This window comes from Lutjanus erythropterus, chromosome 18 (genome assembly GCF_056507025.1).
Source record: "Lutjanus erythropterus isolate fLutEry1 chromosome 18, fLutEry1.hap2, whole genome shotgun sequence".
Taxonomy (NCBI): Eukaryota; Metazoa; Chordata; class Actinopteri; order Lutjaniformes; family Lutjanidae; genus Lutjanus; species Lutjanus erythropterus.
Genome location: NC_139334.1, coordinates 8,239,445 through 8,255,000, shown reverse-complemented (window position 1 = coordinate 8,255,000; position 15,556 = coordinate 8,239,445). Strand labels below are relative to the sequence as shown.

Here is a 15,556-nt window from a genome sequence, read left to right as displayed (position 1 = left end):
TACATATGGTCATACATATGACCATGCATACATACATACATACATACATACATACATACATACATACATACATACATACATATGACCATGCATACATACATACATGTGACCATACATACATACATACATACATACATACATACATACATACATATGACCATATATACATATGACCATGCATACATACATACATGTGACCATACATACATACATACATACATACATACATACATACATACATACATATGACCATATATACATATGACCATGCATACATACATACATACATACATATGACCATACATGCATACATACATACATATGACCATATATACATATGACCATGCATACATACATACATACATACATATGACCATACATACATACATACATACTTATGACCATACATGCATACATATGACCATACATACATACATACATACATATGACCATACATTCATACATACATACATACATACATACATACATACATATGACCATGCATACATTCATATGACCATACGTACATACATACATATGGTCATATATATGACCATGCATACATACATACATACATACATACATACATACATACATACATACATATGAGCATACATGCATACATACATACATACATATGACCATGCATACATACAAGTGACCATGCATACATACATACATACATACATACATATATACATATGAGCATACATACATATGAGCATATATACATACATACATATGACCCTACATACATACATATATACATACATACATATATACATACATATGAGAATACATACATACATAAGACCATGCATACATACATATGAGCATGCATACATACATATGACCATGCATACATACATATGAGCATACATACATACATACATACATACATACATATATATGACCATACATACATACATACATACATACATACATACATACATACATATATAAATTCTTTTTATAATTCTTTTTAATTTAAAATTTAAAATGAATTGTGATTTCTTGATGTTATTGAATATTTTTGCATATGTTTATGACATATAAAGAAATAAGTTCTTTTTCACTTATGCACCATTATGGTACAATGTTGCCCACAGGCAACGAACCCCAAAAACTTCCAAAAATAAAAATAAAAATAAAAATAAAAATAAAATTTCTTCAGATTATGTTTATTTAGTCTATTTTGAGACATAAAAACACATTTCCCTCACTAGCATCATAATGTGTACCATAGAGGGATATGACCGACCATACGTACATACATACATACATACATACATATGACCGTACATACATACATGCACATACATACATATGAGCATACATACATACATACGTACATATGACCATACATGCATACATACATATACATACATACATACATACGTACATACATACATACATACTTATGACCATACATACATACATACATATGAGCATACATACATACATACATATGAGCGTACATACATACATATATATTAGCATAAATACATACATACATATGAGCATACATACATATGGCCAAACATATGACCATGCATACAAACATACATACATATGACCATACATACATACATACATACATACATACATACATACATATGACCATGCATACATACATATGACCATACATACATACATACATACATACATACATACATACATACATACTTATGACCATACATGCATACATATGAACATACATACATACATACATACATATGACCATGCATACATTCATATGACCATACATACATACACACATACATACATACATATGGTCATACATATGACCATGCATACATACATACATACATACATACATACATATGAGCATACATGCATACATACATACATATGACCATGCATACATACATACATGTGACCATACATACACACATACATACAAACATATGAGCATACATACTTATGAGCATATATACATACATACATATGACCATGCATACAAACATACATACATATGACCATACATGCATACATACATACATATGACCATACATACATACATACATACATACATACATACATACATACTTATGACCATACATGCATACATATGACCATACATACATTCATATGACCAATGCGTACATACATACATACATACATATGAGCATACATGCATACATACATACATACATACATACATATATATGACCATGCATACATACATACATATGACCATGCATACATACATATGACCATGCATACATACATATGAGCATGAATACATACATATGAGCATACATACATACATATGAGCATACATACATACATACATACATACATACATACATACATACATATGAGAATACATACATACATACACATATATGACCATACATACATTCATACATATATACATATATATATAAATTATTTTTATAATTCTTTTTAATTTAAAATGAATTGTGACTTCTTGATGTTATTGAATATTTTTGCATATGTTTATGAAATAAACAATGTTCAAATTGGAAAAGGAACGTTCTTTTTCACTTATGCACCATTATGGTACAATGTCGCCTACAGGCAACGAACCCCAAAAACTTCCAAAAATAAAAATAAAAATAAAATTTCTTCAGATTATGTTTATTTAGTCTATTTTGAGACATAAAAACACATTTCCCTGACTAGCATCATAATGTGTACCATAGAGGGATATGACCATACATACATACATACATATGACCATACATGCATACATACATACATACATGTGACCATGCATACATACATACATATGAGCATACATACACACATACATACATACGAGCATACATACATACATACATACATACATACATACACATATACATACATACATACATACATAAATACATACATATGAGCATACATACATACATACATACATACATACATACATACATACATATGACCATACATACATACATATGAGCATACATACATACATACATACATACATATATAAATTCTTTTCATAATTCTTTTTAATTTAAAATTTAAAATGAATTGTGACTTCTTGATGTTATTGAATATTTTTGCATATGTTTATGAAATAAACAATGTTCAAATTGGAAAAGGAACTACAGGCAACAAACCCCAAAAAACTTCCAAAAATAAAAATAAAAATAAAAATAAAAGTTCTTCAGATTATGTTTATTTAGTCTATCTTGAGACAAAAACACATTTCCCTCACTGGCATCATAAGGTGTACCATAGAGGGATATGACCATACATACATACATATATACATACATACATACATACATACATACATACATATGACCGTACATACACATACATACATACATACATACATACATACATATGAGCATACATACATACATACATGACCATACATGCATACATATATATATATACATACATACATACATACATATGAGCATACATACATACATACATATGAGCATAAATACATACATACATACATATGAGCATACATACATATGAGCATACATACATACATACGTACATACATATGTAGCTCAGCGTAAGTTCAATCAGGAAGACCTTCTATTACGCTGCCTTCATTCACAACTTTCCTTTACTCCGCCTCTCTCCTCCTATTCCCTCTAATCAGCTGTTTGTGGGCATTCACCTTCGTCTTTACCATCCATTCAGATTTTGCCACGGTCGCGATAGCCAGTCAATTTGCTGCTGCCAAATCTTTAAATCGCCTCTGTCTTTGCTCCATCAGTTGTCATTCAGTCAATTGCGCGACCCTCCTCCACCCCTCTCTCCTCCAGTCACTGGACCCAGGTAGCAGAAGATGTTCACCTCGATCCTCCCTGACGCCCTCTCCTCCAGTCTTCAGGTCCAGGCAGCAGGAGTCCAGAGCCACTTCACCTCACCAGTCTCTGCTTTGCACCTCATCATCACCACCACCACCAGTGTCTAGACCCCGGGGGGGGGTTCTCTTCACTACAGCTTCATCACCCCCATTTATATATACATATTGTTTCACCTCATTGGGGTCTAACCGCCAAAGACTGTTCATGTTTCATATATCATGCATGTGCCAATAAACCATTTCTCTTTTACTCTTAGTCTCTCCTGATTGAAATGAGCATACGTACATATGAGCATACATTCATACATATGGCCAAACATATGACCATACATACATACATACATACATACATGACCATATATACATATGACCATGCATACATACATACATATGACATACATACATACATGCTTATGATCATACATGCATACATATGACCATACATACATATGACCATGCATACATTCATATGACCATATATACATATACACATACATACATACATACATACATACATACATACATACATACATATGGTCATATATATGACCATGCATACATACATAGTACATACATACATATGAGCATACATGCATAGATACATACATACATACAAACATACATATGACCATGCATACATACATACATGTGACCAAACATACATACATACATACATATGAGCATATATACATACATGCATATGACCATACATACATACATACATACATACATACATACATACATATGAGAATACATACATACATATGACCATGCATACATACATATGACCATACATACATACATATGACCATGCATACATACATATGACCATACATACATATGACCATACATATATACATACATACATACATACATACATATATATGACCATACATACATACATACATACATACGTATATATAAATTCTTTTTATAATTCTTTTTAATTTAAAATTCAAAATGAATTGTGACTTCTTGATGTTTTTGAATATTTTTGCATATGTTTATGAAATAAACAATGTTCAAACTGGAAAAGGAACGTTCTTTTTCACTTATGCACCATTATGGTACAATGTTGCCTACAGGCAACGAACCCCAAAAACTTCCAAAAATAAAAATAAAAATAAAATTTCTTCAGATTATGTTTATTTAGTCTATTTTACATACATACACACATACATACATACATACATACATACATACTTATGACCATACATGCATACATATAGCCATACATACATATGACCATGCATACATTCATATGAACATACATACATATACACATACATACATACATATGGTCATACATATGACCATGCATACATACATACATACATACATACATACATATGAGCATACATGCATACATACATACATACATATGACCATGCATACATACATACATGTGACCATACATACATACATATGAGAATACATACATATGAGCATATATACATACATACATATGACCATACATACATACATACATACATACATACATACATACATATGAGAATACATACATACATATGACCATGCATACATACATATGAGTATACATACATACATATGACCATGCATACATACATATGAGCATACATACATACATATGACCATACACACATACATACATACCTATGACCATACATACATACATACATACATACATACATACATATATATGACCATACATACATACATACATACATATACTGTATATATAAATTCTTTTTATAATTCTTTTTAATTTAAAATTTAAAATGAATTGTGACTTCTTGATGTTATTGAATATTTTTGTATATGTTTACGAAATAAACAATGTTCAAATTGGAAAAGGAACATTCTTATTCACTTATGCACCATTATGGTACAATGTTGCCTACAGGCAACAAACCCCAAAATCTTCCAAAAATAAAAATAAAAACAAAAATAAAATTTCTTCAGATTATGTTTATTTAGTCTATTTTGAGACATAAAAACACATTTCCCTCACTGGCATCATAATGTGTACCATAGAGTGATATGACCATACATACATACATACATACATACATACATACATACATACGACCATACATGCATACATACATACATACGTACATGTGACCATGCATGCATACATACATACATATGAGCATACATACATACATACATACATACATACATACATATGAGCATGCATACATACATATATACATACATACATATGACCATACATACATACATACATACATATGACCATACATACATATGACCATGCATACATACATATGACCATACATGCATACATATGACCATACATACATACATACATACATATGACCATACATACATATGACCATGCATACATTCATATGACCATACATACATACACACATACATACATACATACATGTGGTCATACATATGACCATGCATACATACATACATACATACATACATACATATGAGCATACATACATACATACATACATATGACCATGCATAAATACATACATATGACCATACATACATATGAGCATATATACATACATACATATGACCATACATACATACATACATACATACATATGACCATACATACATACATACGTACATACATATGAGCATACATACATATGAGCATACATTCATACATATGGCCAAACATATGACCATACATACATACATACATACATACATACATACATACATATGGCCATACATACATATGACCATGCATACATACATACATATGACCATACATATATACATACATACATACATACATACATACATACATACATACTTATGACCATACATACATACATACATATGACCATACATACATATGACCATGCATACATTCATATAACAATACATACATACACACATACATACATACATATGGTCATACATATGACCATGCATACATACATACATACATATGAGCATACATGCATACATTCATACATACATACATATGACCATGCATATATACATACATGTGACCATACATACATACATACATACATACATATGAGCATACATACATATGAGCATATATACATACATACATACATATGACCATACATACATACATACATACATATGAGCATACATACATACATATGACCATGCATACATACATATGACCATACATACATACATATGACCATACATACATACATACATACATACATACATACATACATACATATGACCATACATACATACATACATACATACATATATATGACCATACATACATATGAGCATACATGCATACATACATACATATGACCATGCATATATACATACATATGACCATACATACATACATACATACATACATACATACATACATACATACATACATATGACCATACATACATATGACCATGCATACATTCATATGACCATACATACATACACACATACATACATACATACATATGGTCATACATATGACCATGCATACATACATACATACATACATACATATGAGCATACATACGTACATACATACATATGACCATGCATACATACATATATTTGACCATACATACATACATACATACATATGACCATACATACATATGAGCATATATACATACATACATATGACCATACATACATACATACATATATACATATGAGAATACATACATACATATGACCATGCTTACATACATATGAGCATACATACATACATACGTACATACATATGAGCATACATACATATGAGCATACATTCATACATATGGCCAAACATATGACCATACATACATACATACATACATACATACATACATACATACATACATATGACCATACATACATATGACCATGCATACATACATACATATGACCATACATATATACATTCATACATACATACATACATACTTATGACCATACATACATATGACCATGCATACATTCATATAACCATACATACATACACACATACATACATACATATGGTCATACATATGACCATGCATACATACATACATACATATGAGCATACATGCATACATTCATACATACATACATATGACCATGCATATATACATACATGTGACCATACATACATACATACATACATACATACATACATACATATGAGCATACATACATATGAGCATATATACATACATATGACCATACATACATACATACATACATATGAGCATACATACATACATATGACCATGCATACATACATATGACCATACATACATACATATGACCATACATACATACATACATACATACATACATACATACATACATACATACATACATATGACCATACATACATACATACATACATATGACCATGCATACATTCATAATACCGTACATACACACATACATACATACATACATATGGTCATACATATGACCATGCATACATACATACATACATATGAGCATACATACATACATACATACATATGACCATGCATACATACATACATGTGACCATACATACATACATACATACTTATGACCATACATACATATGAGCATATATACATACATACATATGACCATACATACATACATACATACATACATACATACATACATACATACATACATATGAGAATACATACATACATATGACCATGCATACATACATATGAGCATACATACATACATATGACCATACATACATACATACGTACATACATATGAGCATACATACATATGAGCATACATTCATACATATGGCCAAACATATGACCATACATACATACATACATACATACATACATATGACCATGCATACATACATACATATGACCATACATATATACATACATACATACATACATGCTTATGACCATACATACATACATACATATGACCATACATACATATGACCATGCATACATTCATATAACCATACATACATACACACATACATACATACATATGGTCATACATATGACCATGCATACATACATACATACATACATACATATGAGCATACGTGCATACATTCATACATACATACATATGACCATGCATATATACATACATGTGACCATACATACATACATACATATGAGCATACATACATACATACATACATATGAGCATACATACATACATATGACCATGCATACATACATATGACCATACATACATACATATGACCATACATACATACATACATATGACCATACATACATACATACATACAAACATATATATGACCATACATACATACATACATACATACATACATACATACATATGACCATACATACATATGACCATGCATACATTCATAATACCATACATACACACATACATACATACATACATACATATGGTCATACATATGACCATGCATACATACATACATACATACATACATATGAGCATACATGCATACATACATACATATGACCATGCATATATACATACATATGACCATACATACATACATACATACATATGACCATACATACATATGACCATGCATACATTCATATGACCATAGATACATACACACATACATACATACATACATATGGTCATACATATGACCATGCATACATACATACATACATACATACATATGAGCATACATACATACATACATACATATGACCATGCATACATACATACATTTGACCATACATACATACATACATACATATGACCATACATACATATGAGCATATATACATACATACATATGACCATACATACATACATACATACATACATACATACATACATACATACATACATACATACATATGAGAATACATACATACATATGACCATGCATACATACATATGAGCATACATACATACATATGACCATACATACAACCATACGTACATACATATGAGCATACATACATATGAGCATACATTCATACATATGGCCAAACATATGACCATACATACATACATACATACATATGACCATACATACATATGACCATGCATACATACATACATATGACCATAGATATATACATACATACATACATACATACATACTTATGACCATACATACATACATACATACATACATATGACCATACATACATATGACCATGAATACATTCATATAACCATACATACATACACACATACATATGGTCATACATATGACCATGCATACATACATACATACATATGAGCATACATGCATACATTCATACATACATACATATGACCATGCATATATACATACATGTGACCATACATACATACATACATACATACATATGAGCATACATACATATGAGCATATATACATACATACATACATACATATGACCATACATACATACATACATACATACATACATACATATGACCATGCATACATACATATGACCATACATACATACATATGACCATACATACATACATACATACATACATACATATGACCATACATACATACATACATACATACATACATATATATGACCATACATACATACATACATACATACATACATGCATATATATTTAAATTCTTTTCATAATTCTTTTTAATTTAAAATTTAAAATGAATTGTGACTTCTTGATGTTATTGAATATTTTTGCATATGTTTATGAAATAAACAATGTTCAAATTGGAAAAGGAACGTTCTTTTTCACTTATGCACCATTATGGTACAATGTTGCCTACAGGCAACGAACCCCAAAAACTTCCAAAAATAAAAATAAAAATAAAATTTCTTCAGATTATATTTATTTAGTCTATTTTGAGACATAAAAAGACTCCAAACATTTTTTCCCTCACTGGCATCATAATGTGTACCATAGAGGGTTAAAAACATCTGAACCATCCCTGTAAGAAGTGCAAACTCCCTAACCCTGTGGCATGAGGCAAAGGCCCACTTTGTAATCCAGCCTCGGTGTGCACCTTCTCTGTAGGTTTCAGATCGACTTGTCAAGCGGCATATGACCATACATACATACATACGTACATACATATGAGCATACATACATATGAGCATACATTCATACATATGGCCAAACATATGACCATACATACATACATACATACATACATACATACATATGACCATACATACATATGACCATGCATACATACATACATATGACCATACATATATACATACATACATACATACATACATACTTATGACCATACATACATACATACATATGACCATACATACATATGACCATGCATACATTCATATAACCATACATACATACACACATACATACATACATATGGTCATACATATGACCATGCATACATACATACATACATACATATGAGCATACATGCATACATTCATACATACATACATATGACCATGCATATATACATACATGTGACCATACATACATACATACATACATACATATGAGCATACATACATATGAGCATATATACATACATACACACATATGACCATACATACATACATACATACATATGAGCATACATACATACATATGACCATGCATACATACATATGACCATACATACATACATATGACCATACATACATACATACATACATACATACATACATACATATGACCATACATACATACATACATACATACATACATATATATGACCATACATACATATGAGCATACATGCATACATACATACATATGACCATGCATATATACATACATATGACCATACATACATACATACATACATACATACATACATACATATGACCATGCATACATTCATATGACCATACATACATACACACATACATACATACATACATATGGTCATACATATGACCATGCATACATACATACATACATACATACATACATATGAGCATACATACATACATACATACATATGACCATGCATACATACATACATTTGACCATACATACATACATACATACATATGACCATACATACATATGAGCATATATACATACATACATACATACATATGAGAATACATACATACATATGACCATGCATACATACATATGAGCATACATACATACATATGACCATACATACATACATACGTACATACATATGAGCATACATACATATGAGCATACATTCATACATATGGCCAAACATATGACCATACATACATACATACATACATACATACATACATACATATGACCATGCATACATACATACATATGACCATACATATATACATTCATACATACATACATACATACTTATGACCATACATACATACATACATATGACCATACATACATATGACCATGAATACATTCATATAACCATACATACATACACACATACATACATACATATGGTCATACATATGACCATGCATACATACATACATACATAAATATGAGCATACATGCATACATTCATACATACATACATATGACCATGCATACATACATACATATGACCATACATACATATGAGCATATATACATACATACATATGACCATACATACATACATACATACATACATACATACATATGAGAATACATACATACATATGACCATGCATACATACATATGAGCATACATACATACATATGACCATACATACAACCATACGTACATACATATGAGCATACATACATATGAGCATACATTCATACATATGGCCAAACATATGACCATACATACATACATACATACATATGACCATACATACATATGACCATGCATACATACATACATATGACCATAGATATATACATACATACATACATACATACATACTTATGACCATACATACATACATACATACATATGACCATACATACATATGACCATGAATACATTCATATAACCATACATACATACACACATACATATGGTCATACATATGACCATGCATACATACATCCATACATACATATGAGCATACATGCATACATTCATACATACATACATATGACCATGCATATATACATACATGTGACCATACATACATACATACATACATACATACATATGAGCATATATACATACATACATACATACATATGACCATACATACATACATACATACATACATACATATGACCATGCATACATACATATGACCATACATACATACATATGACCATACATACATACATACATACATACATACATACATACATATGACCATACATACATACATACATATATATGACCATACATACATACATACATACATACATACATACATATATATTTAAATTCTTTTCATAATTCTTTTTAATTTAAAATGTAAAATGAATTGTGACTTCTTGATGTTATTGAATATTTTTGTAAATGTTTATGAAATAAACAATGTTCAAACTTTTTCACTTATGCACCATTATGGTACAATGTTGCCTACAGGCAACAAACCCCAAAAACTTCCAAAAATAAAAATAAAAATAAAATTTCTTCAGATTATGTTTATTTAGTCTATTTTGAGACATAAAAAGACTCCAAACATTTTTTCCCTCACTGGCATCATAATGTGTACCATAGAGGGTTAAAAACATCTGAACCATCCCTGTAAGAAGTGCAAACTCCCTAACCCTGTGGCATGAGGCAAAGGCCCACTTTGTAATCCAGCCTCGTTGTGCACCTTCTCTGTAGGTTTCAGATCGACTTGTCAAGCGGCTGCAGTACCAAGCCGCGCTCTGACGTCGCCCTCCACTTCAGCCCTCGCTTCAAAGGCTCGCCCTGTGTGGTGTGCAACTCCCTGCTGCAGGAGAGCTGGGGCAAAGAGGAAACGCTCCATCAGCTGCCCTACAAACGTGGAGCCCCCTTCGAGACCATCATCCTGGTGCACGAAGACGTCTTCAAGGTCAGTGAACTCACGCGGTTACGGATGAAAGCACCAATAAGCCTGTGTAGTACCTGAAAACAATAGAATACAAAAACACTTTTCTTCACCCACAGGTGGCAGTAAATGGTGCTCACCTGCTGGAATACAAGCACAAAATCCCATTAAACAGGGTTGACACATTTTCTATTTGTGGGAAAGTCAGGGTGCATGCTATTGGCTACATCCCAAACTCAGTAAGTACATTTCCATCTCTTTTTGACTGTATTTTGTTCTCACAAGCTTCTCAGACATGCGTTTGTTTTATAGACGTATCTGATTAATCATTTCTAAATTTGTCTTTTTCCCCCCTTAGGCAATATATTCAGAATCAGGTGACTTGGTGAGTTTTTCCTTTTGCGTCATTTACACAAAGCCTCTTTGCCTGAATATGCCCTGCATCTTGTGATGCCACTAAAACTGGATCACATTTCCTAAATGACTCCTTTATTTGTGCACTGTAGACTGTTTACGTCAGCATGAAGTGCTCAGACGTTTAAAGAGAAATTATGGTTTATTAGAGTCATTTCTGGCATTTGGGAACAGCAGCATCAATATAACAAAGTCCAGTGAGGCAAGAAAATGTGAGCCTGTAGACAGTCACAACACTTTAGATGATTGAAACCACTGTATTTGGAGATAAAAAAAAAAGTTAAGACACCCAAAATGTTGGCAATAATCTCACGACTCCTGTTTCTTGCCCTGTACGACTTATTTATCATGATGATGTTGCGTTCCCAGATCTTAGCAATTGACTTATGGAATACCAGGCTATTAATACCAGGGTTCTTATGCATTTTCCAGACCATAACCATATTTCATATCTAGCTTTTTTCCCCTTTTTGGAATCCCCGTATTTACAGTCTCTTTTATAAATAAGAACAGTTCAAGAGTTCAATTATTGCTTTTAATGATGTTGGCAAAATCAATAAAATTGACTGCAGATTAATTGATAAAGAAAATAATCATACAAAAGATATCAACAGTTAAGTTCTCGTTTCAGAGCCTCCCTTACAAAGGCAGTATACTGAAAGGACTGAGCCCTGGACAGCACATCACAATCAAAGGACAGGTCAGCATGTATCCTCACAGGTAAAGTGACAACTGTTAATATTTACTTAACAAATAAAAAAAAAATCTGATGTGCATGTGCATGGTCTCACTGAGTTTGAGCTACTAATGTAAATGACATGTCCCCTTCGCCAACGGCAGTGACATTTACCTTTAATCCACGCTCGTTCCAGTTTTACAGTGAACCTCCGGAACAGCAGGACAGAGAACATCGCTCTCCATCTGAACCCTCGTATGAAGTCTGGCGTGTTCATCAGGAACTCGTACTTGAGTGAATCCTGGGGTCAGGAGGAGCGGGAGTTGCCCTTCTTTCCCTTCTCTTCAGGGGAGTACTTTGAGGTAGGAAAAACCTACAACTTACCTTTATTTTGAAGGGCTTATGCTGTTAGTTGCAACTGTAATGGGTTTTTTCTTCTTTAGCTGTGTAACATCTGGTGCTGGGTATCGTTTAAAAAAAAATGATACCAGTACTAATAAAAACAAAGTGATTACCAATAGAGTAGTTCATTTTATATGCATATACATATAGACCCCACACTCGTGTAGCGTAGCCACGCTTTTGAATGTTTTGGTGGCATCTCAGCACACTGGCCTGCCAACTCCATCAAATATACCCTGCTAGACTTCACCACATCACAGACTGTATGGGTTGTGGGCTAGTCACAATCCATTAAATCAAAGAATACTTTTAATGGTTGGCTGTGAGCAAAACCATACAAATAGTCTTTTTTTCTTCTAGATCTGGGCACAGAAATAATTGAATGCAGGTATCATTTGACTGGAGAAGTTCTGATACTACGTAGCACCTGCTTATTTTGGTTTATATGTTAAAGGTATTCAATATGAGGGGTTTCAC

The 15,556-nt window shown here is 31.7% G+C and overlaps 1 protein-coding gene across 3 annotated transcripts in view; it reads left to right on the top strand.

Annotated features, from left to right (window-relative positions):
- The window catches only part of lgals8b (galectin 8b), a 35,649-nt gene that overhangs the window by 18,386 nt on the left and 1,707 nt on the right, over positions 1-15,556 (top strand). For 2 of the 3 annotated variants that reach the window (XM_084742528.1, XM_084742527.1), the window contains 5 exons: positions 13,401-13,611; positions 13,707-13,826; positions 13,946-13,972; positions 14,633-14,721; positions 14,874-15,039. In XM_084742528.1, the coding sequence (XP_084598654.1) occupies positions 13,401-13,611; positions 13,707-13,826; positions 13,946-13,972; positions 14,633-14,721; positions 14,874-15,039 (613 nt within the window). Of the gene's footprint in view, positions 1-13,400; positions 13,612-13,706; positions 13,887-13,945; positions 13,973-14,632; positions 14,722-14,873; positions 15,040-15,556 lie in introns of all 3 variants that reach the window. The other variant, XM_084742529.1, reaches the window with a different exon arrangement.